At 41.9% G+C, this 26919-nt stretch overlaps 1 protein-coding gene across 3 annotated transcripts in view; it reads left to right on the top strand.

Moving 5' to 3' along the window:
- The window catches only part of b3gat1b (beta-1,3-glucuronyltransferase 1 (glucuronosyltransferase P) b), a 71844-nt gene that overhangs the window by 29394 nt on the left and 15531 nt on the right, over nucleotides 1-26919 (top strand). For 2 of the 3 annotated variants that reach the window (XM_084941467.1, XM_084941469.1), the window contains 3 exons: nucleotides 13409-13509; nucleotides 21403-21545; nucleotides 22000-22511. In XM_084941467.1, coding sequence (XP_084797593.1) covers nucleotides 21434-21545; nucleotides 22000-22511 — 624 coding nt within the window. In that variant the 5' untranslated portion in view covers nucleotides 13409-13509; nucleotides 21403-21433. Of the gene's footprint in view, nucleotides 1-13408; nucleotides 13515-21402; nucleotides 21546-21999; nucleotides 22512-26919 lie in introns of all 3 variants that reach the window. The other variant, XM_084941470.1, reaches the window with a different exon arrangement.

Here is a 26919-nt window from a genome sequence, read left to right as displayed (position 1 = left end):
AGTCTGTGCATTTGTTTAATAGTTAATCCCATGTGCTGATTTATATATGGGACAGTTGCATGTGGAATAAAAGGAGCAAATGGTACAGAAGTGTATTTTATGCGTTTATTGTTGCGCGTCATCTGTGTCCTCATGTTTAGCCTGCCGCGGCCATAGGTTGGAGGAGCCGCAACAAGGTCTTTTTCACTCGTTCAGCATTTGTTTCAGTTCTTCTTCATCTTGATGAGCTTCAGCTCCGGATTTTGCATCTTTTTTTTTTTTCATTTGCAAAATAAAATGTCACCAAACGATGCTCAGTTTAGGTGCTTTGTTGGCTTTATTTAGTATATTTTTGTGGGCGGGGGTGCTCTTAGTTTTCACACTTAAGATGGCTGATATTTTGAAAAGCTTATTAAATTAAATTAAATTAAACTTATTCCTCAAGTTCAGCTTTGAATATTTAAAATATTTTATATATATTGCATAATATATCAATATATAACTTCCTCCTCATCTGTTCTGCACAGTGTCGTTCTACTCTGTATCTATGCAGACCGCTCATGAACTCCATTAGCAGCTCCTTGGTGTTGGTGCTGTTCAGTTCTTATTACTCCAGTCACTGAATTTTGTGATGCTTTAGTTTATATGCTGGCTGTTCTTTCCCACTTTTCTGACAATTTCTCAACAACAAGTTGTTTAGCGGTAACTTCAGCTTCTTCAGCAGTTTTCAGCTGAAAAAGTTTTATTTTATTATAAATTACTGAATTCACACTGCATTTTCACAGGAAATGGCTATTTTTCTAGTTGAGAAACAGGAACACAATCGTATGAATGCATTCACACTTTTGTGTTCCTGTTTCTCTTTATTCTTTAGTATTATTCGTCCTCAAGTAGCTTCCGTATGTTTTGGGCCCTTTAACTACTCCTGCATACTTTTAGCAATTCAAGTTTTACAGTATTTTGCTACTTCTGCTCTTTCTGGTCATATTTTCTGCTATTTCTGACTTTTTATACTTTTTAAAACATTCAGCTTTTTATGGATTTTCTGCCCCCGTTATGGAAAGCTTCCAGAAATCTGTTAAAACGTGGCTGTTTTTTAAACGTCACTATTTCCACATCCTTTCACTTAGAAGCACTATTTAAACTCAAAATGCTCCCAAACCATTTGGCTATTATGGTATAATTCAGCTTTTGCGTATCTTTTACCGTTTTCATAAAATCCAAGCTCAGGTTTTTTGTCGCATCATGATGATTTTTTATAAAACACGTGATTTGCTGTTTTCTCTGCAGTTAAGCTAGAGTGCACAACTCTCTCTGAATCTGTTCCTCATGTCCAAATAATTTCTTCTTACTCGCTCAATTTTCACTCGTCCAACACAAATTATATGTTTTGATTCAGAAAATGTGACTGACATTGATGTGGGAGTTAAAGGGAAGCGATACAAATTTCACTCAAACCAGAGCTGGAAGTCTCTATTTCCAGTCGTCCCATCTCCTAAATGAAGTAGCCACAGTTGTTTTGGTGCGATAAAGTAAACAAGCTGCTTCTGATTGGTGGATTCAAATTCAGTAGATTCACACCAACGACTGTATAGAAGGTAGACATTGATTCAGACTTGATTGGCATTGAAACACAGAGGCCACACTCTCACAATCACTGTTCACTCCATGGTGCGTGTGTGTGTCCATATTTGTAAACATTGTTTGGTGGAGATGTATACGCGTGTGCGTTTGTGTGTTTGTGTCAGGGGGGTGTTCACAAGCTGCCACCAATCAGAAACTGCCTGTTTAGAGTTTATAGATTCAGGCTGAGCTTATTTCAGGCCTTTTTCACTCGTTCAGCACTTGTTTCAGTTCTTCTTCATCTTGATGAGCTTCAGTTCCAGGTTTTGCATCTTTTTGTGTTTTGTTTTGAAAAGGTAAATTTCTCTAAATGCTCAGTTTAGATAGTTGGATGTTCATCAGAGAGCAGCCTCTGCCGCACATAGATAACACAGGGAGCCCAGATGAATGAATGGTGTCATTCATACAGCAGACTGCAAGAGCTTATAAGACATATATTTATATTGGCCAGAACCAGACTGCTGTATAAAAGCATCGTAAAACAAGGAAAATTCATAAAAAACTGTCAAAGTAAATCCTAATGCACTCTGGTTTGCACACCTGAGGCAGATGCTTTCAACCCCTGTGAAGACATCGCAGGTTTCAGTTTTCTCAGAGTAGCTATTTGGTTCATCAATTTATTGGCTATTACAGGTAATCTGACAGTGCTGCTGGTCTTCTTCAGCAGCCGGAACAAGCTGACAAGCTAGACATCCACTACAAGGGGGTGGGAAAATGCAGTAGAAAGGCCACGCAGGGTACCAACACTAGCCAGCAAGGCTACCTGCCAGGCCGCGCAGGGCTCCACCACCAGCTAACGAGGATAGCTGCCAGACCACGCCAGGCTCCACCACCAGCTAGCGAGGCTAGCTGCCAGACCACGCCAGGCTCCACCACCAGCTAGCGAGGCTAGCTGCCAGACCACGCCAGGCTCCACCACCAGCTAGCGAGGCTAGCTGCCAGGCCACGCCAGGCTCCACCACCAGCTAGCGAGGCTAGCTGCCAGGCCACGCCAGGCTCCACCACCAGCTAGCGAGGCTAGCTGCCAGGCCACGCCAGGCTCCACCACCAGCTAGCGAGGCTAGCTGCCAGGCCACGCCAGGCTCCACCACCAGCTAGCGAGGCTAGCTGCCAGACCACGCCAGGCTCCACCACCAGCTAACAAGGCTAGCTGCCAGGCCACACCTGGTATCAACAAACAGCCAGCGAGGTTAATTGCCAGGACAGGCCGGGCTTCGGCAACCCTCAAGGGTTGTATATTGTATATGAACAAACAGAAGTTAATAAAGCTTACGAAGGATTTTTAAGAACATTTAACACATTACTTGATAAAAACTGCCCAGTAATTGAAATCAATAGGAAACACAACTATGCAGGAAGACCATGGATGACAAAAGGACTACAAAATGCCAGCAAAAAAAAGAATACCCTATATCGAGAATTCATAAAAAAGAGAACAATAGAAACTGAAATGAAGTATAAAACTTACAAAAATAAATTAACTAATATAATGAGATCCTGTAAAAGAGAGTATTACATTAAAAGGTTAGAACACAATAAAGATAACACAAGAGATATATGGAATGTATTAAACAGTATAATCAAAAATGAATCAAGGAATAATGATTACCCTGGGTACTTTATAGAAGGGACAAGAAGTATTAATAACATGGAAGAGATAGTAAATGGCTTTAATGAATTCTTCGTAAATATAGGGCCAAAACTGGCAGAAGAAATAAAGGTTGATGGAATAGAAAGGGACACTGGTGAAAATATTGAAAGGAATAGTAGCTCAATGTTTTTAAGAGCAGTGGAAGAGAAAGAGATTTATGACATAGTTAGAGGACTTAAGAACAAAACCAGTACAGACTGGTTATTGATGGTATTGTAAAACCATTAAAATATATATTCAACTTGTCGTTTCAAAAAGGAGTTTTTCCACAAAAAATGAAAGTTGCTAAAGTTATTCCCATTTACAAAACCGGTGAAAGGCATCATTTTACAAACTATAGACCAGTGTCAGTACTCTCCCAGTTCTCTAAGATACTGGAAAAACTCTTCATAAAAAGATTTGACAGTTTTGTGGAAAAATATGAATTAATGACAGATAGTCAGTATGGGTTCAGAAGCAACAGATCAACAGCTTTGGCACTGATAGATTTAATGGAAAAGATAACGGAATGTATGGATAATAAGAGGTATGCGCTCGGCGTTTTCTTAGATCTAAAGAAGGCGTTTGATACTGTTAATCATGAAATTCTATTAAAAAAAACTGGAAAAGTACGGGTTTAGGGGAGTGGTTTTGGAATGGTTAAAAAGCTATGTAGGGAATAGGCAACAGTATGTACAAATAAATGAATATAAATCTAATTTGATGGATATAGCTTGTGGAGTACCTCAAGGTTCAGTACTGGGTCCAAAAATGTTTATTATGTACTTAAATGATATCTGCAGAGTATCGGAGATTTTAAAGTTTGTAATATTTGCAGATGACACAAATATACTGTGTTCAGGTGTGGAATTGCCACAGGTTTTGGGGATGATCACACAGGAATTAACAATATTAAAGAAGTGGTTTGATATAAATAAATTATCATTGAATCTAGATAAAACCAAATTTATGTTGTTTGATGTTTTTCTTTTGGTTTCCAAAGTAGAAATATGTGTTGACAATGTATATTTAGAAAGAGTAAATGAAATAAAATTTCTTGGGGTGATCACTGACCACAAGCTCTGTTGGAAGCCACACATTACTTATGTTCGGGGGAAATTGGCACGGGGCATTGCCGTCCTGGGGAAAGCAAAGCATATGTTGGATCAGAAAGCACTGCACATTTTATACTGTGCTTTACTACTGCCATATATGAGCTACTGTGTAGAGGTCTGGGGAAACACATACAAAAGTAACACACAAACAATAACTATAATACAGAAAAGGGCCATTAGATTAATAAATAATGTAGGGTACAGGGACCATACAAATGCACTCTTTGTCAAAATGCAAGCTATTAAATTCCAAGACTTGGTGAAGCTTAAAACAGTGCAAATAATGTATAAAGTAAGAAATAAATTGCTTCCCAAAGAAATCTGTAAATTGTTCATAGAAAGAGAAGGTGGGTATAACTTAAGAGGGAAATGGAATTTAAAAATACAAAGTGCTAGAACAACTTTAAAAACGATGTCTATCTCAATTGCAGGAGTTAAATTATGGAACAGTCTAACAGAAGAAATAAAAGACAGTAAAAAAACATAAAACAGTTTAAAGTAAAATATAAAAACCTAATTTTAAATAAGTATAAGAATGAAGAAAACGGGGTTAACCCAGGACGGTAATGATGCTGGTAATGGTGTTGTGGTTCTTTTTTTGTTTTTTTTTGTTTTGGTTTGTTTGTTTTTCCATAAATTGTGTATCTGCAAATATACACATTCTGTATTTTTCATATGAAAGAAACTATACTATGGTGGGGCTTGCTAATTTCTTGTTTTTGATTTATGTATGTTTTGTTTTGTTTTGCTTTACTTTTGTTTCATATGTTGTTTGTTTAATTTAAGACAAAAAATAAAAAATAAAATTTAATGAATGAGAGATAAAACTTGAGGGGGTAGGGACAAATAAGTAAATACTTCTGCCTACTCCTTTTCAAACAAATAATGGAATGATATTTTGTAATGATTGTGAAGGCACATGTTTGAAATGTTTGAAATAAAATGAACTGAACTGAAGATACTTTGTTGCCTTTATTTAGCATATTTTTCTGTTTTTTTGTACTCGCAGTTTTCACACTTAAGGTGGCTGATATTTTGAAAATCTTTTGCAATTAAGCTCATTCACCAAGTTCAGCTTTGAATATTTCAAATATTTTATATATATTGGATAATATAGCAAAATATCAATATATATATTGGTTAACTTCCTCCTCATCTACTCTGCACAGTGTCTATCTGCTCTCTGTCTATCCAGATTGACCGGCACAGTATTTTAGGTCTCCTGAACTTCATTAGCAGCTTCTTGGTGTTCGTGCTGTTCAGGAGGAGACAGTTCTTATTGTACCAGTTATTGCAATTTTTAGCTTACAAAAAACTCAAATTCAATTGTAACCTGGAACTACTTGGCTCAAGACACACAGGCACACGGCTAGATGGATGACACGAGCAAGAGCAGAGGGAAATTCAGACAATATGTAAACACAGGATAATGAGGGAACAAATCCAGGTTAATGAGACCAGGGCAGCAAAATTGAACATCGTACACATGAGGCAGGAGACTATCAAAGTAAAACAGGAAGTAACAGACACAGGAGCACATTAAGACACACAACTTGACCAGGGAAGACAAAAGCACAAATATGGCAGACAGAGCTGAAAGGCAGACAGAGCCAGGGAGCTAGAGACACGAGCGAATGCTAGAGAGCCGAGGACAAGGGAGACAGAGGCAAAGAGACAGAGAGCGAGAGAGTGACACCAAACTTGACATTCATAAAACGACATCATGGATAACACAGACACATGACAGAAGTGGCAGACAATTAAAATAGCGACAAAACTGACTTCAAAGAGAGACAACAATAACTAACACAGGAAACTAGACATAAGAAGACAGGAAACACCAATTTAACCACATAATAACAAGCCTGAATACAACAAATATAAAATACAGAACTATAATATAAGTAAACTAGAAAACTCCTAAGTAGAACTCAAAACCTTAGGTCATAGACGCAGGACCAGGACACTGCTTTTTTTAAAGTTTCTGCTATTTTTTTTTTTTAAATTTCAATAACTTTTTTAGCTCTGACCACAGCATCTTGTGTCATTTTTAGCTAAATGTCGTGTTTCTTTATCTTATCTGCGGGTAATTCTTTCTTGCCTTTTTAAAGTTGCTGGCAGTCTTCCACATTTCAACAACTGTTGAAATGTTCAACAACATTGCATTCTCCTCAGAGTGACACAGCATGTTCATTATCTGATCACATGGAGAGACAGAAGAACCCTAAAATTTTAGCACCCAACATTATACAAAGAATGGCTAACATGATAATATTATCCCAAAATGTTGTGTGTGTGTGTGTAATTCTGTTTATATGGACGTAGCATTACCTTATAAACAGTACATTTGCACAATGACTGAAACTAGCCCACTGAATGAACAATGGGCTGTGAGGTCAGTTCCTTGATCATTAATATGCAAATTCTCATGACCATTGATCAACAACCACTGATCAAATACCATTGATCAATGATCAAAAACATTTACAGAGAGTTGGTGAATGGCTGCAATCACAGCATTGTAAGATGGCGAAAGATGTACCCTTAGGCCCCCTCCTTCATTCAGAGATGGTCTTTCCTTTTTCATGTACCAAAGTGCAACAGATCCATAGGCCCTCTCTGATGCATCACAGAATACATGAAGTTGTCCATGTTGTCCATGAGTATTGTCAGGGAATGTGTACGTGCGGAAGATGAGCAAGTTCCCTCTGTCAGGTCAACCACTGGTTGAGAAAGTGCTGCGGTTTAATCTGGTCATCCCAGCCTAGGTCTTGTTTCCAGAGATCCCGGATAACAATTGTCACACTGGCTAGCGAGTGTCTTATACAGTTTCTTGAGAGTAGGCGCTGTCAGGTTTCCTGGGTCGTTGACCCAGTGTTTTCAGTTTTATCATGTTCAGTTTATTTCCCACATTCAGTTTTCTCACTTCCTGTTTTCTGTGCCAGCATACCGCCTGTGTATTGTGTTCCAGTTATTTCCATGTATCATTAGTCAGACTAAGTTCAGCTGTGTACTCACCGGTCTCCATTCGTCATCATCAGTCCTCAGTTTCCTTCTGTTCACTGTCGCGTCATTGATGTCTACAATAAACACCAACCTTCACCCACCTGTGAGTCCAGCGTTTGGGTCCTCCTTCCCTCATCCGCACTGCAACTCCTGACAGACGCAAAGTCACTGGGTTGTTGTTTATAGCCCAGTGTATCACTGAGACAGTTCCACTGCATGCCAAGGGTTAGCGTTTGAAGGCCAGTACTGCTCTTTGACAGCCAGAGGTCACTAGCTGTGGACCTGGCTGCAGGTGGAAGATGTTCAGTGGTAGCAGAAATATTACAGGACCATTGACTTATCTTAAATCCTCCTTCTGTAGACAACTGTTCCAGGCTGTCCACCAAGCACTTGGCCTCTTCTGCTTTGGTCATACATTTTTGTCAACATAAAATGACTCGACTATGTTAGCCAGGTTGGTGGTTACATCCCTGCTCTCCTTGACACGGCGTTGAAAGGCCTATACTGCACAACAAGGGCTGCAATTTCTCCCTAATGTTAATACTTGCCACTCATATATGGATGGCTCCTCTTCTCTGTGCATCTCTTTCCAGAGGAAGCGCAAGAGTGGTCTGTCTTGGGGCGATAGGCATACTTGGTGGAACATTCCTTTAATTTCGCCACTCACGGCCACAGCGTGCTGGCAAAATAAAAGGAGTACACCAAGGAGTGAAGGAATTAGGGCCTTGGTAAAAGCTGGTCATCCAGTGACCGACCATGGTATTGCAATGAACAGTTAAAGACTATCCTGTTCTTACCATTATGCTGCACCATGTGGTGTGGAATAAAACACGATTCCTCTGTCTGGCCAGCTTCTTTCAATGAGATCTTGGCTACGTAGTCTTCCTGTTCCAGTTTGTGGACTTCAGAGCAGCAGGAATCTGCCTGGCTGGGGGCTTAAGCAAGCCTACATTCAGTGCTGCAAAGACTAGACATTACAGCTTCCTTTGGGGCATAAAGACTGGTGATGGGTGTCCACTGCAGCAAAGGTCTGGCATAAGATAATGCAAAAGCATCGAAGGCAGTTGCATCTCCCATTTTCAGTGCTGGAGTGCTTCATATTGCACTCAACTCTGACTGGACTGGCTGTCTTGGCTAGCCATACTTCTGCTCTACATTCAAAACACGCAAGGACACTGTACAATAGATAAAAACACATAATAGAACAATAACACAATGAAGAACAATAAAACAAAAGCACAAGATAAAATTAACAAACAGTGGATTCACAGTGAATATGCAGATCTGAACAGATGGGTTTTGAGTTGAGATTTAAACTGGGAGAGGGCACCAGTGTTTCTTATATGTGGAGGTAGAGAGTTCCATAGCCTGGGAGCAGAGCAGCTAAAAGCTCTGCTTCCCATGGTGGTGAGGCGGAAGCAAGGCACAGAAAGCTGGATAGAAGAAGAAGATTGAAGTGAGCGTCAGAAAAGGTAGTGCTTAACAGGTCAGACACGTAAGGAGGTGCAAGGTTATGAATGGCCTTGAAGGTGAACAGAAGAAGTTTGTATATTATCCGGAATTTCACAGGGAGCCAGTGAAGTTCCTGAAGAACAGGGGTGATGTGTTGGTAGGAGGGGTTCTGGTGATAATGCGAGCAGCAGAGTTCTGAACCAGTTGAAGCTTATGGAGGGATTTTTGGGGGAGACCATGCAAAAGAGAATTGCAGTAGTCAATACGGGAGGTAACAAGACTGTGGACAAGAATGGACGTAGACTGGGTGGAAAGAGAAGGACGTAATCTGTTAATGTTGCATAGATGGAAATGGGCAGAATGGGTGAGATTATTGATGTGAGATTTATAGGAAAGTGAACTGTCTAAGATGACACCAAGGCTCTTAACCTGAGGAGAAGGGAAAACTGTGGAGTTATCGATAGTGAGTGAGAAATGGTTCGCCTTCGAAAGGTTGGATTTGGTGACAATAAGGAGGATTTCAGTTTTATCCTCATTGAGCTTGAGAAAATTAGAGCTAAACCAGGATTTAAATTCAGATAGACATTCTGTTAGAGAGAAGGTGGGAGGGAGGAATCAGGTCCGCAGGAGAGATATGACTGGGTGTCATCAGCAAGTGAAACTGAAGATCAAATTTGCGGAAAATGGTACCTAGAGGGAGGATGTATATTATGAAGAGAAGAGGGCCTAAGACTGAACCTTGGGGTACACCAGAAGTGACCAGGAATAGACAAGAGCGGAAGGATTTCAGTTGAATAAACTGGGAGTGGTTAAGGAGATATGATTGAAACCAGGCTAGGGGTGTGTCAGAGATGCCGAGAGAGGAAAGTCTGTTTACAAGGGCGGGAGGAGAGATGGTGTCGAAGGCTGAGCTCAGATCCAAGAGGATGAGAATGGTGAGAAGACCAGAGTCAGCTCCAATTAGAAGATCATTAGTGACTTTAAGTAAAGCACTTTCTGTACTGTGACATGAACGAAAACCAGATTGAAATCTCTCGTAGATGTTATTATTAACCAGGTGTGAATGAAGTTGAGCTGCAAGTACTTTTTCGAGTATTTTAGAGATGAAGGGTAGATTAGAAATCGGACGGAGGTTGTTAAAGTTGTTAAGGTCTAAAGAAGGTTTTTTCAGTATGGGAGTGACTGAAGCAATCTTGAATAAGGAGGGAACGATACCGTTGGTGAGTGAAGACTGGATGATAGCAGAGATGAGTGGGAGTAAGCAAGAGAGGCAGGATTTCCCTGTAGGCATAGGGTCAAGATGACATGTGGCAGGCTTTGACCTACATATACACTCAGAAATAGCAGATAAATAAGGAAGATGGAAAGTGGAAAACAGCTCAAAATAGAGAAAAGGTTCTGGAGAGGGGGTAGACACAACATTTGAACTGAGTTGCTGGTGAATGTTATTAATTTTTGTACTAAAGGAACAGCATCAAGGAGTTACAGGTTTCAGAAGAATAGAAGTGTGGTAAAGCGTTGGGGGGTTGAATTTGTTTTTTGAGAACCGAAAACAAAATCCTAGCGTTACCCTCATAAGAACTGATAATACCTGAGTAGAAACTTTGTTTGGCCTTGTTGATGGAGTCTTTATACTGAAGTACATGGAATTTGTAGATTTCTGCATCAACAGTTAAACCAGATTTCTTGTATCTACGCTCTAGCTGCCGAGCTTTGGCCTTCAATGCTCGGAGGTCAGAGGTAAACAAGGGAGCAGAGCGAGCGAAGGAAACAGAGTGAGCTTTTACAGGAGCCAGAGAATCAAGGACATTGAGTAAACAATTATTATAATATAACAACAAATCACCAGGAGTAGAATAGAAGTCCGGAATCTGAATATTGTCCAATCTGGTAGTGAGAATGTCCATATCAATGTTCTTGATGTTGCAGAACGAGATGAGATGGGTTGGTTTGGTAGAAGAGCAGCTAAGAGTGAGGTTAAATGAAAGGAGGAAATGGTCGTTATAGGAATTTCAGAAGCAGAAAGATTTGAGGGAGTAAGACCAGAACAGCAGATCAGGTCCAAGGTGTGTCCTTTGGAGTGACTGGGAAAGTCAATAAATTGTTAAAACCAAATCCCTCGAGACAGGAGGAAAAGTCTCTGGTGAGCAGAAGGTCATTATTATCCATATGAATGTTGAAATCTCCCACCAAGATAACATTTGGGGAGCGAGATGAAAGATGGGTTAGTAGATTAGCAAAGTCACTGAGGAAGGCAGGGTTAGGTTTGGGGGGGGGGGTATACAGTAGCTATGATGGTGGGAATAGGTCCAGTCAGCTCACATGTAAGGCGCTCAAGGGAACTAAAGGTATCAACAACCAGTGGCAGGACTTTCAAGTGCTGGCGAAGAATGATCGCAAGACCACCCCCACGACCTGAGCAGCGAGGTTTAGAAAAGTAAACAAACCCCGGAGGAGTAGATTCATTTCGCTCAAAAAAGTCATCAGGTTGTTGCCAGGTTTCAGTTAAACAGAAAAAGTCAAACTTACAATCAGATAGGAGGTCTTGGATGAGAGGTCTCTTATTTGTCAGAGAGCGGATGTTTAGAAGACCGAAGGTGAGTGGAGTATTTTATTTTTTGCTAATCGCGGTCAGCGCCCTGGTCAGGTGGGCTAGAGATCAGTGGTTGACAGCCTGATCAGGGTTCCTGCGAGGGCGGCAAGTAGCAGACCAAATTGATTTAATTCCACTGGAGTAGATGAACGGGTAGTCTAAAATAGCTCAAACAGTTAAGCTAGTGCAGCTCACTGGGAATAAGATGTCAGAGCACATTCAGCTGAAATAGCAGACGTTGAGGAAAATTGTTACAAATCAATCCCTGGCAGAGATTGATCTGGCCTGAGTGTGAATGTCCCTTTTCATTCAAATCTGAATCCAAATAATCCAAATAATCAAAAATGTACCGGTGAGTAGCGACAGCCAGATGCGCCAGCGTTCACTCAAGCCGGAAGTTCAAGTTGTGTTTGCCATTTGTAAAGCACTAGGGAGTTTTAAATGCCTGGCTAAGCAACACCTGATACTTATACTGCTCACCAAGGTGGGTGTGACTACTCAGCAGGTCATCCAATGCCATCTTGAGTAGAGTATGAAAGGGGGTGGCTGTGGGGTGGCTGTAGCTCAGGTGGCAGAGCAGATCAGCCACTAACCAGAAGGTCGGTGGTTCGATCCCAGGCTACATGCCAAATATCCTTGGATACTATCCCAAGATACTAACCCCATGTTGCTCTCCGATGCATCCATCGGAGTGTGGATGTATATGAATGTTAGATACTTAGCACTTAAGCTTAGATGTGAATGGGTGTAATTGGGTGAATGATTTAGTTATATAAAGCGCTTTGAGTGCTCAGACAGAGTAGAAAAGCGCTATATAAGAACCAGTCCATTTACCATGAAAGGGCAAACAGCCATGTGATGGTGATTAAACCTTTCGTCACTGCTAGGCTGACACCTTTATGTTATATCATTTCACATCTGTGGCTATTCTCAACCATGAGCTTAATTAGGCTTCAAATGGGGCTGCAAAATGGTGGTGAGGTGGAGTCATTGCTTTTCAGCTTGATGTGTATAGAAAATTAGCTTGTCTGTATCAATGACATGCTGTTCAAACATGACCGTATTAGTCCTGTTCTGATGTGTTAATTAGCTGGCATAACCTTTGATCTCAGACTGGGATTGATCTTCTTTAATCAAGGATTAATGATGTCTAAAGACTTGTGATTAACCAGCAGAGGATATGCCTCATGAAGAGAGGCCTAAAGAGAAGAGGAAAATAAAAGCATACAGAGTGGATGGCTGTATTGTCAGGATATCTGTGTAGATTGAAAGCTGTGGGGCCTAGACTGCAGAAAACAGTTGAAGGAGCCATTAAAACACCCAAGTACACATGATGAAAGTCTTCTATAAAGCATTTGTTTTTGCAATCATCCATATGGACTAGTCCTCAAACATAAATCACTTCTGTTAATGAATCTCACCAAAAGCACACAAAAAATGCTAATGAAAAAGTGATTTATCTTATTTTGAGCTGGATGGTAAACATTTGGTTCACATATGGAAGTCTAGAGGGAGCCAATTATAAAATATAATCACATATGCAATGCAGCCCAAACTTTTCTAGGTGATATTCGACATGCATTTGCTTTATGCATCAAATGCAGTCAGTTCAGGTCATTAAATACTTTCATTTTAACACATTTAACAAGTTCTCTGGGGGTTCCCTACTAGAAAGTCAGTGTAGTGTCTGGATGACCTCATTTGAGAACAGAGCAGGAGAATTCACAACGAGTGTCCGACCTCATATATGCTGGACAATGAACCCTTGTCCTGTTAGCTGTGAGACTTTTGAACAATGTCTAAACCCTGATCTCCCCATCATTTCCTGGCATTGATGTCTGAGAGCAGCTTTAGTTTTATTGGAGATCGCATAATTTTAATTAAAGACTTGAAATGCTGATCATGCAGGACATTTGACCAAGAATTCACTTTAACAGATCTTTTGTCTCATTAATTTTCTGTTGTGCCATCAGTTGAATCTAAACCCTCTGTATGTTTTCTTCTTTCTAGAGTTAAATGACATCACTGAACTGCTGGTCCTCAAGTTTATGCATACAGAGTGGAGCAGCATCCGTTGTTGGAATGGTCATGTGTGTTAGCTGTAAACATAGGTAAGGTAAGAATTCGCATTTGCATTTATGGACTCCATTCATCCATAATTATGCAACATAGATACATTATTTGTTGTTGTATATTTACGTATACAACATACATTCCTACAACATTCATCCCTATTCATTCCTGTACCACACACACAAATAACTGACTCTAAACTAATGGGTTCAATCCTAAACCACAGTATTGTGACCCATTATAATAGTTAAGTAGCTTTCATACAAGGTACACAAGGCATACATTTGAGTCTTCCTACAGATAAATTTGCCCGACTTGTAGTTAGAATACTTTTCAAGTATTTCCATTATCAGACTAATTCATGCAAAATTATAAAAAGAAATATATGATTCACTGCATAAAATTCTCCTTAAACTCAAGTTCATCTCAGCGTTGGGTTCAGAAGTTTCTCCATTCAGGTCTCCTGAAAATAATTAGCCATCGAGAATTTTTGACTGTCCCATAGCCTGGCTTTAACGTCTTCTAAAAGAGAGAGTTATTAGCTTTAACTCCAATAACAAGGCAAAACTCTTCCAGATATTCTTAGCATCTCAAAACTCTCGTTCCAAACAACAAATAAAACTGATCCTCTTCCAGGTAGAGGCAAAAGCAGAGCATGCCTTGCAGCTTCATAAGCAACCTGAAGCAAGTTTAGTTAACAGAAAAAGATTCCCTCTCCCCTCCACCAAGCTGCCAAAATGCTATCTACCATTCCATGCAGCTGCCTCTTACCTCTAATTCACTCTGTGCTGTTGGCACCACAATGTCAGTTCCATTCTTAACCATTCCTCCATCACAGCTTTCCTCTGCTGCCATATCTGACACCCAGATGCCAGTTTTTCAGTCCTCCATCCAACTACAGCTTGCATTATCCTACCCAAAAGCCCACTTAGCTCCAAGTGCCCTCCCCAAACTCCTGAACCCATATTGTTAGCATGCTAGCAAGATAGCATGCTACTGTAACAAAGTATAGATCAGAATGTTACATCCACCACGCACTTCGGAGACTGCACAATTTGCAGTAATTTCAACAACCTTGGATGCTCAGTGTCAAAGTTTTGCTACTTTCATTCCAGTGGCCATTTCTGCCCAGCCCGCCCACACATTCCCACTAAGCAATTACGACTTACTATTAGTATTAAAGCAACGAAAGAAGCCTTAAAAAATTATCCTAAGCCATATTTCATCAATTTTTCAATAAAAGGTTTTTCATGAAAGACGTTTACAAGGGATTCATGATTAGGCCTTTCCGTAATCGCCTTTTCTCATCAGTTTATTAGGCACTGCAACCAAAAAAATATTCCAGAAAAAAAAATCATTATAGATATCAGACTCATCCCAAACAATAACAGCTTAATTCCTAGAGATGACTTTTCCCTGAAATGCAAATACTCGTAGGTCACGCTAGTCAAAATTACAAGCGCCTTCAAAGTCCTGCCAATCCACCCTGAATTCAGGTTCCTCTTTAGAATCAAATGGAAGGCAGTTTGCTATTTTAGAATTGGGCTTACATTTGGAAAGACAGCAGCCCCAAAATGTTCAGCTGTCTTTCCAAAGCCTTGTGCTGGATAATTACCAACAAGACAACAACCAAGTGTTGCCATATCTAATTTATGAAATTTCCCCTCGTGGGACTAATAAAGGTATATCAAATCATATCTGGTCCATCTGATGATTTTCGAGTTTTTATCAGCCTGGATTTATCTCCTCCCACATCACCTCCAGCGCATGGGTTAACCACCCTGATGTCAGTTTTCACTTAATTAAGCAATCTCTTGTCAGAAGACAAAACAGAAGGCCCTTGGACATCCCTGTAGTGTCTTGGCATGACCCTCAACACTATTTGGTTTCAGGCTTCTATGCCCTTGGAGAAACTCAGTGACATTAAAACCCCCCAAAAACTTTTGACTTGCTCACTCTTGCACCAAACAGCAGCTGCTTTCCTTTTAAGAACACTTTGTTCTGAAAAGGCCGTTCTGTACATAATCACAGTAATTCTGTAAAGCTCTTCCTGGAATGTGGCATCATGTCTTTGCCAAGTGGAATGGCATCACTTTGGTAAATGGTAAATGGCCTGTATTTGTATAGCGCTTTACTAGTCCCTAAGGACCCCAAAGCGCTTTACACAACCAGTCATCCACCCATTCACACACACATTCACACACTGGTGATGGCAAGCTACATTGTAGCCACAGCCACCCTGGGGTGCACTGACAGAGGCGAGGCTGCCGGACACTGGCGCCACCAGGCCCTCTGACCACTACCAGTAGGCAACAGGTGAAGTGTTTCGCCCAAGGACACAACGACCGAGACTGTCCAAGCCGGGGCTCAAACCGGCAACCTTCTGATTACAAGGCGAACTCCCAACTCTTGAGCCACGATCGCCCCAATCGCCCTTTCTTTTATGATGATCAGCTGTCCTGCTGATGCCATTCAGCTCTACAAAGATGTTGCTTTTTCAATAGTTTCTGGAGGTTATTATGGTGATAAAGTCGTTCTCATCTAATTGGCCATCCAAATTTTCACAGTAGCTCAAAAACTATTTCCCATCATCTTCAGCCATTTAGGGTCCTTGCCCCACATGCAGAATTAGACACAATCCAAGTACTTTAATATTCACCCATAATATTTAAGATTTAAACCCTAGCTTTGCAGAGGTCATTAGCTTAATCTCAGGAAGCCATCATTAACAGCCTTACTCACAGCACTTTGCCCACTGACTGAACCTCTTGGAATTCATTTCATTCCTTTCGTTCCTGTTTCAACCTACTCTTTCCGTCCTTCAAGATCATTACGTTGCCTAGTTTTTTCCTCAAATACACATCGAATCCTTTCTATCAAAATCCCCACAATAAAATCTTACCTTAGTTGCATTTCTTCTTCAAAATGTCTCACAGATTCCACTTGCTTATTTCTCCACGTTACCTCAGCTATCACTACTCATTGAAAAACTCCAGCATCAGAAGCTCCCTTCAGCTTCTCTCTATCTTTGTAATTTGACCAAATTACAAATTTCAGATCATCACCTCTACATCAATGACCTTCACTTAATCTTCAAATGTTTGCCTCACATTCTCCAAAGAAGTAAGAAGTAACCAGTCAGGGCACCCCCTGTCCGTATTGTATGTCAACAGAAAGTTACTCCTGAGCCCTCTCGAGCCCATTACCAACAGCTTTAAAAATGTCATCATGCTTCCCCTTCATATCCTCTGTTTACCACTAGGTATGGCCAGGTTGCTTCCTCATTCAGTTTCTCTCAAACTTCAACGTTTTTTATTGTCCCGAATTTCTCCTGATCGCTTTTCCCAACATTTTTTCTGTATGAGTACGGAGGGCTACAGGCTAGGCTAAAGCTAACACCACACCGGCTGCCTTTACCCAGCATTTTCCTCGCCAATGTCCGTTCTCTGGCAAACAAAATGGATGAGATACGGCTCTCCATCACCAACAACAGACGGATTATGGACTCAAATGTTATGTTTTTCACTGAAACATGGTTGAACAAAAGGTGTCCGGACAATGCTATTGAGTTAGCAGGACGCTACACACACCAAGCCGACAGGCTAGCAGATGACTCTGGCAAGACCAGAGGTGAAGGTTTGTGCATTTATATTAACAATGCTTGGTGCATGAACTCTACTACCACTGAGAGTCACTGCTCACCTAATGCAGAGTTTTTAATGGTCAAATGCAGACCTTATTATCTCCCCAGAGAACTCACCTCTATCATACTCACTGCAGTGCATATCCCCCCTGATGCTAATGCTAGGTTGGCCATGAAAGAACTTTATGCAGCCATTAACAAACACCTGACTAAACACCCCAAGGCTGCTTTTATTGTTGCTGGTGACTTCAACCACACCAACTTAAAGACAGTCCTCCCCAGATTCCACCAACATGTCTCCTGCCACACCAGAGGAGACAAGACTTTAGACCATGTTTATTCCAACCTGGCTGGAGCCTACAAAGCAACACCCCTCCCCCACATTGGACAATCGGACCATCTCTCCCTGTTCCTCACACCTTGGTATTCACCACTCATCCAACGTGTGAAACCTGCTGTGAGGACAATTAAAGTGTGGCCAGAGGGGACAGACGCAGTGCTCCAGGACAGATCCAAAAACACAGACTGGAATACGTTCACCCACACAGACTTGGACCAGTATGCCTCATCTGTACTGGATTACATCTCCAAAACTACAGACAGTGTCACCACCCAGAAATGGATCGCCATGTACTCCAACCAGAGGCCTTGGATGAACCGGGATGTTCGTCTCCTCCTGAAGGCCCGCAACACTGCCTTTAGGTCAGAAGATGCACACGCCTACAGTACAGCCAGGGCTAAGCTAAAGAGGGGTATAAAAAAAGCCAAACACCATTACAAAAAGAAGGTAGAAGAACACTTCTCCAACTCCAACCCCCGACGCATGTGGCAAGGACTCCAGACCATTACAGACTACAGGACCACCAAACCCTCCCCCGCATCCTCTGATGTCTCCTTCCTCAACGAGCTCAAAAACTTTTATGCTCATTTTGAGCGAGGGAATCCAACAACTACAACCAAAGCAGATGTGACGCCGGACCACCACCCACTGACTCTCTCCCCCACCGATGTAGGAGCGGTGCTAAGCAGGATTAATGTCCACAAGGCTGCAGGTCCTGATGGCATCCCCGGGCGTGTTCTCAGAGCGTGTCCTGGGGAGCTTGCAGGAGTCCTGACAGACATATTCAACCTGTCCTTGGCCCACGCTGTGGTACCGGCCTGCTTCAAATCCACCTCCATCGTCCCGATACCCAAAAATTCCAACCCACCAAGCCTCAACGACTACCGCCCAGTAGCCCTCACCCCCATCATTACAAAGTGCTTAGAGCAGCTGGTCCTAGCACACTTCAAATCCTGTCTCCCCCCACCCCCCACCCTGGACCCCCACCAACTCGTATACAGTCAGAACAGGAGCACAGAGGATGTCTCTTTGCACTGCACTCTGTCCTCTCACACCTGCACAACAACAACACCTACGCCAGAATGCTGTTTATAGACTTCAGTTCAGCATTCAATACAATCCTCCCCTCACAATTCATCAGGAAACTGACAGACCTGGGCATCAGTTCCCTCATCTGCAAATGGTTACTGGACTTCCTGACCAACCAGCCCCAACATGTCCGGCTGGATAACCGCTGCTCATCTACAATCACAATGAACACCGGTGTACCACAAGGCTGTGTGATGAGCCCTTTCCTCTACTCCCTCTTCACCCATGACTGCAGACCTACCGATGGTTCCAACACCATCATTAAGTTTGCAGATGACACCACGGTGATTGGCCTCATCAATGACAATGATGAGGCCGCCTACAGGGAGGAGATGGATCGTCTGGCTGAGTGGTGCGACACAAACAACCTGCTGCTCAACACCGAGAAGACCAAGGAGCTCATCGTGGACTACAAGAGGAATGCTGACCCACATCCACCCATCTACATTAAAGGGACGGCTGTGGAGTGTGTGAGCAGCTTCAAGTTCCTGGGAGTCCACATCTCATCTGGACGACCAACTGCTCCAAGCTAGGTCAAGAAGGCTCACCAGCGCCTCTTCTTCCTGAGGACTCTGAGGAAGAACCACCTGTCCTCAGACATCCTGGTGAACTTCTATCGCTGCACCATCAAGAGCATCCTGACCAACTATATAACAGTCTGGTACGGGAACTGCTCTGCCTCAGACCGGAAGGCGTTGCAGAGGGTTGTGAAAACTGCCCAGCGCATCGCCGGAGCTCCACTTCCTGCCATAAATGACATCTACAGGAGGCGGTGTCTGAAAAGGGCTGGGAAAATCATCAAAGACCCCAGTCACCCATCACATGGACTCTTCACCCTCCTGCCCTCTGGGAGGCGCTACAAGAGCCTCCGGACTAAGACCACCAGGTACCAGAACAGCTTCTTCCCCACAGCTGTCAGACTCCTGAACTCTGCCTCCTGACAGTTGACCCACGTTAAAATAATGGAATGAACATACACACACCCACAACCACTAGCACTTTATATAGCCTCTGTAGAAATTAGCCACATATTTGACTTATCTTAACTGCACTACTGTGTGATTCTGTATAAACAATCATTCTGTACAATACGATAATTATAATTCTACAACTGTTTATAACTGTTTATAACTTGCATATTTCTGTATAGCTTTATATTTCATATTTCTGTATAGTTTCACATTTATATCCTGTTTATAGCCTGCAGATAGCTTGTATACCCACTACAGCCTGTACATACTTATAGTTATAGCATATTCATAACATACCTTCATACCGTGTACATTGTAACATACCCATAGTAGACCCATTTTTGTACCCTCATACCTATAACAGACCCATTTCTGTAATATATCTATATACCTATATTATTGCTAATATATATTTTATAATATATCTATATCATGGCTAAAGCACTTCTGGATGGATGCAAACTGCATTTCGTTGCCTTGTACTTGTGATGGATGCAATGACAATAAAGTTGAATTCTATTCTATTCTATTCTATTCTATCTCTGCCTCATACACCTGACCAAGGTCATTGTAAGCCTACCAGTTATATATTCAAAACAATTTTCAAACTCTTCATAACACTCAGTCATCACTGCTTTTGGGGATGCTGGCTCTGGTCCTTACTGAGTCCGTGCCCAAACCACAGTCCCATCCGAGATGGTCTCCATTAACATGGTAACGACTGCTATAATGGAAAGAAGGCTTAAGTCAGCTCACTTTTAAACTATATATATATATATATATATATATACATATATATATATATATATATATATATTGATAGATGTAATAATGTTTGGGTGTAATGCTTATATACATATTCATTGTGAATTCATGACAACTACTGTATGTCTGTGCCCACTGTGTTGAGAAGCACAGAAGCCCTCTTCAAATCATTAGCTTAATTGCTATAATAGTACACCAGTACATCTTCAGCTGTGATAAAATAGAAAGCTTAGAGCAGTCTCTGACCTATATTCGGCCTGCTCCAGCAGACGGAGACTATTTATTAACAAAATTCCTCTTTCCTTGAAGTTTGTGCCTTGCAGCTACAGTATGACAGTGTTAAATTGAGGGCCACCATGTTCCATGCAACATACACTTCAAAATGTAATCCACCTCTAGCAAAGGGCCATTATATCTACAGACTCAAAAACCAGCTCATCCACTCATGTTAAAGAGAATCTGCTACTACTTTTGAAAGAAAGGAATGTTTGAAAAGCACTTCAAACCCAATTATATACCTTAAAATACAAATTGAAGTTACTTACATATTGGCGTGGTCCTGGGTCCTTGACCCAGAATTCAGAGTTTTGGACTGTTCATGTTTAGCTAGTATTGTGTGTTTGTATTACTTAGCATTACTACATTAAGACTTAGTTATTACATTGTAGTTGAGTTTTTTTGTTTGGAATTCTCTTTATTATTGTAAAGTTTCTGTGTTTAGTTTCTTGTTCTTGCTACCTTTGTTATCTGGTTTTCTTTTAGACTTTACTATTGTTTATACTTTGATCTTTAAAATTTGAGTTTATTTTCCCCAATATCTTTTTATGTGTTGTTTAGTTACTTCATGTTTTATTTTGGTAATTATTTGTTTCCTGTGTCTCGTATTTCGTCTTACTTCCCTTGTCTTGTTACCCCTGATTAGTTTCAGCTGTTATTGTTTTCCAGGTGTTTCCACTACCAATAATTTGTCCTCATTGTGTTGATGTATATCTAGCCCAATTTCCTTTTGTTCTTTATCTGAGTGTCTGTTAACCAATCTTCAGTTTCCTGCCTGTGTATTGACAATTCACAGCTTTCTAGTTCTTATAACTGTGCACCCATCATGTGTTACACACCCTTGCAGGTAGGAACATGATTCAGGTCTGACCCTGGAGATGCCGAAGAGACGAGACATCGTTGCCATTATATTGATCGTGTTGCCTTGGACACTACTCATCACTGTTTGGCACCAGAGCACCCTCACTCCTCTGCTTACCACACGAAAGGGTAAAAAAAAAAGAGTGTGTTGAAAATTTAAATATAAATATAAATATGTCACATATAGAGTCTGTTGGAGGAAGGTCTTCTGCCTCCTAATGCAGACTTTGTCTTTTGGAGAGAAAATACATTTTAAATGTTATTGTGAATGTATTTCACTTATACAGGAATGCATTTGTTAGGAGACCAGGTTGGATATAGTGCATATTTTTTATATTGTCGTCAAAGTTGTACGCAGGAAAGTAAGTTACTTCTAGTGTGTACCTCAGCAAGTGTTGAAAATATTACATCTCTTTATTGATGCAGCTTAGCATCTGATCAAAGAGTATTAACATTGTCTCACATAGTAAAATTAATTATCAAGAAATAAATCTTACTGTACAGAAATATACTGTAGCATGAATGCCAATCCATATTTGTGAGCACACAGAAGCTCATTGTAATGTGTTTTCTTACTGACTAGATGACAGAACTGATGGTCACTCCAACTCCAGAAACACCTTTGCTTTTAAGGAGTCATGCTCGCTTCAGAACCGGGACATTGTGGAGGTGGTACGCACGGAATATATATACAGCCGCCCTCCACCCTGGTCGGATATATTGCCCACTATCCACATCATCACTCCCACTTACAGCCGCCCGGTGCAGAAAGCAGAGCTGACACGGCTGGCCAACACTTTGCTTCATGTGGTCAACTTGCATTGGATCCTGGTAGAAGACTCCCAGAGGCGGACCAGTCTGGTTAGTCATCTTCTCCACAACACAGGGCTCAACTACACCCACCTCAATGTGGAGACACCTAGGAACTATAAGGTACGCGGGGACACCAGGGACCCCCGAATACCACGTGGTACCATACAGAGGAACCTAGCTCTCCGGTGGTTACGGGAGACCTTCAGCGTAAATAACAGCCAGCCTGGGGTTGTCTACTTTGCAGATGATGACAACACATATAGCTTGGAGCTGTTTGAGGAGGTGAAGAAATTTAATTTGGCTTTCTTAATCTACGACTTCATGAAACACTTTTCCAATGAGTTTATGGTTTCAGTTGCTAATTACAAGTCTTATACATATATATTAGGGGTGCAACGATACACAAAATTCAGGGTTTGGTTCGGTTCGATACTTTGGTGTCACGGTTCGATATTTTTTCGATACAAAACAAAATGTTCATGCCTTTTTAATTTGTCATTTATTAAAATTATAAATATATATTTTAACTCAAAAGTACAGTTTTTAAATTTAATGTTGCTGAAACAACAAAGTAATAAAAAAAAAAAATCTATCTGATCGAGAAATCACTCATCTTTGGAAAAGAGTGTTTATTACAGAGAAATGGCTCTTTCCAAAATAAAAGCTATACTATACGCTTCTTCTGGGCTATATTCTCAGCAGCATATTAAACATATCAGGTCCCCATAAGGAGAATCCTGTGCTAACGGCTGTCTAAATGACTCGGGTAAAGTTTGTAGCATGCGTGCTTGTTGTTTTTGTCTGCTTCCACTTGTCTTTGCACGAGGATGCTGTCGGTGTAAATGTGCAGTCATATTTGTTGTGTTCCCACTAGTGCTGTCAGCGTTAATCTGAAATGACGTTAATGCCACAACACGGCAAATCTCCGTTAACGAGCTACCGCGGATCGCCCCGTGCGTGGGGCTGGACGGCCAACACATTAACGAGCAAACTGCGCTAACGCACTAGTTCCCACCAATGTAATTGAGCATTGCGTGGCACATCCAACATACTGTTTTACTTTTGTCCATGACGCGCTTACCTTCAGGGTCATACGTCACATGAAAACCAAAATAGTTCCAAACGCCAGATCTGAATGAGGGTGGGGGAGGTTCAATTTGCCATGTTGCAAGGAGAGCTTAACTTCTGTCTCGCTAGCTTGCCCTGTGCTCAGTGAATCTGCGTTCGACTACTCCGCCTAGGCTGCACTGTCGAGCGCAGATCCACTGAGCGCTCAACACAGACAGCATCGTCAGAAGAAAAGTTGATAAAATAAATTAAAAATTTTGTATTGGTCGATACATATGCGTACTGTTGTGTTCTGTAATGTTTATATCATATTGCACCACTAGAGGGTGGTGTCGCAAAATAAGAGTAAAGCGGAGTCGGTAAAGGTTGAGAGATAGAATACAGTTAGATGGCTAGCTGATAACTGATGTGTGTGTAACCGAGGACAAGGGATGAGTAAACGGGGCAAAGAAATAAATTGATCATTTATTTATTACATAAATTAGACATATAAATTCCCAGTCATTTCCAGACAGGACTTACAACACATCCTGCTGATATCCCAGCTGCACATGAGACCTACCACACAAACTGTGCGAAACAACATTGCAACCCGTCACACCCCGCTTAGCGACACTGCAATCGTGGCACACACTGCAAACAATTCAGGTCTCAGCGCAGCTGGGAATCAGTGCTATGTATGGCCTGCGATCTGGGAGATAAAGGGAAGTGGCACAAACAATTAAACAAAAAAAGAGAGGTTAGTCCGCCCTTACACAACTTACTCTCAATCAATAACCGCCTCTACGGCTGGACGGACTAACCAAAACAAAATTACAAATCAATCAAAAGAACGAAAAAAAGGACAGCAGAGACAGCACAGAATATTGATCAGTTTCCCTGCGCGCAGTCGATCTAGGGCTTGATCAATTCTTCTATTAAAATTCGTGGTCACACGACAGTATACCCACTCGCACCTGAGTGAATTAATTGCCTCTGGTTTTTTCCACAGAAGAGCGCTGACTTCACCCCACACACCCACTACCTTTTCACAGCTCTTCAGCCAATCACCTGGCAGAGAGCAACAGACTACCAGGTGACACTTGTTACAACCCTCCCCTTCAAAGGGCATCAGCGACCCGACAATGAGCTGAAAAGAGAGCACACTTAAAATTTTGCTCATTTTATGATGGATTGTGGCAATTTAAATGGGTTTGAGTGCTGTCCAGCAGTCTTCCTCATTGACCTACGAGATCCTTGCGCCAAGCTGGCAACATCTTCCTCCCCAGGTTCTAGGTCCCCAGAACAATCCAAATGGAGCACCCCCACATGTGTGGGACTCAACGTCCCTTCCTTCAACACTGCAGAATCGCCTCCATCTCCCTGTTCTGTAAACATCTGTTCCACTTCATCAACCATACTGTTATTTGTGGCCAACATTCCAGTTAGATCATCCTGTTTTGACATTGGTAGGCCACTATCTTGGTCTCCATCCAATTCCCTGACTGGAATGTTTCTCAACTCAGTTCGATGTACTTGTCGAAGTGGACCAGCGTGCCCAGCAGGAGCGACTGAATATACTACGCCATGACCAGGAGGAGGTCGCACTACTTGAAAGGGCGTGGGATCCCAAAAATCTTGAATCTTATTGCGACCTCTTACAGAGTGGTTTCTCATATACACCAAATCGCCCTGCTCCAAATCAGGACTAGCACATTTAGAGGAATTCAAATCTCTCTGAACCCTTCTCCTTTCTAACCGTTGCTGCACAACATCATATGCAGCAGCCAAGGACTTTTGGTGTTCCTGTACCCACTCTTCAAGAGTGACGTCCTCATCAACTTCACTGCCAGCACCCAACCAAAAATCCACTGGCAACCGTGGCTCTCGCCCGAACATCAAATAATATGGAGTCATACCAGTTGACTGATGTACTGTGGTGTTATACGCATATGCGACTTGGGAGAGATGCCGCGGCCACCGGCGCTTTTGTTCAGGAGGCAGGGCACGCAGCAAGTCATGAAGTGTACGATTAAATCGTTCACATTGACCATTACCTTGTGGATGATAGGGTGTCGTCCGACTCTTCTCTATCTTATAAATCTTACACAGCTGTTGCACCAAAGCACTTTCAAAATTTCGCCCCTGATCAGAATGTATACGGCTTGGAGGCCCAAATAAATGAAACCAATGCTTCACTAAAGCCTCTGCCACTGTACTGGCTCGCTGATCTTTCGTAGGGACAGTCTGAGTATATTTAGAAAAGATGTCAGTCATTACCAAAATATTCTCTTTACCATCAGTTGAGGGTTCAAGTACTGTAAAATCAATTGCCAAAATTTCATGAGGCCGAGATGCAGAAATACTACCCATAAAGGTTTTAATCTTTGGCACAACGGCCTTCGAAAGAACACACCTTTCACAATCTCTGCACCATCTCTCAATATCTGCATACATGTGCGGCCAATAATATCGCGAGCGCACCAACTGCAGTGTACGCTCAACCCCTTGATGGCCATGCTCATCGTGGAGTAAACGAAGGACGCGGCTCTGTAAACACTGTGGCAGCACCAGCTGGTCAACCTCCCTCACTCCATCAGGAGTATGAGTGCAGCGATACAACACAGACTCCCTTTGTTTCATCCGCCCCCATTGACGGACCAATTCCCTCGAACCCTTACCAAGACCATCTCTTTCCTTTGAATCTGGCAACCTGGCCACCTCCCAATACTTTAAGAAAGGACCAATCACAGGGTCTTGTTTCTGTAGCCTACAGAGATCAGAGAAAGAACAACCAGGTAAAACACTTATCTCTGCCTGAACACTGGGAATCATCTCACACTGCACTCCAATATCATTAGATAACGGACCATCCAATTCCATTATAGTTCCATGTAGGCGGGACAGTGCGTCTGCATTAGCATTCTGAGCCCCAGGCCGGTATTTTATGGTCAAATCAAAAGCGGCCAGCTCTGATGCCCACCTCTGTTCTGTGGCACCTAGCTTTGCTGTGGACAAATGGCTTAGTGGGTTATTATCTGTAAATACAGTGCAACGATGACCCAAAAGATACTCCCTAAACTTTTCAGTGACGGCCCACTTGAGAGCTACAAGCTCAAGCTTCATGGAACTATAATTCCTCATATTCCGCTCTGTAGGCTTTAAGCTCCGACTGGCAAAAGCTATTGGCCGCAACTTACCCTCATACTCCTGGGAAAGCACTGCCCCTAGACCCCCATAGCTTGCATCCACTTCCAATGTAAATGGCTTCTGAAAATCAGCAAAAGCAAGCACTGGTGCAGAAACTAGGGCAGCCTTGAGCTGATGAAAACTTTGTTCACACTCTAAATCCCAAGAATCCAATAACGGTTTTGGGGGGGTCCTACCCTTTCTACCTGGAGGGAGGAGTGCAGAGACCAGTCTATGCAAGGGAGCAGCCATGCGTGAAAAACCAGCTATGAATCTCCTATAATAACTAGCAAATCCTAAAAAGGAACGCAGTTCTGCTAGATTGCTGGGCGTTTTCCAATCCCGCACTGCAGCTATTTTATCTGGATCAGTAGAAACTCCTTCGGCAGACACCACATGCCCCAAATACTTCACTTGCCTCTGGAAAAACTGGCACTTTGAGAGTTTCACTTTA

This window comes from Perissodus microlepis, chromosome 10 (genome assembly GCF_051167445.1).
Source record: "Perissodus microlepis isolate ML-2025 ecotype Zambia chromosome 10, ASM5116744v1, whole genome shotgun sequence".
In the NCBI taxonomy this organism is placed as follows: Eukaryota; Metazoa; Chordata; class Actinopteri; order Cichliformes; family Cichlidae; genus Perissodus; species Perissodus microlepis.
This window is presented reverse-complemented; position numbering and strand designations above follow the sequence as displayed.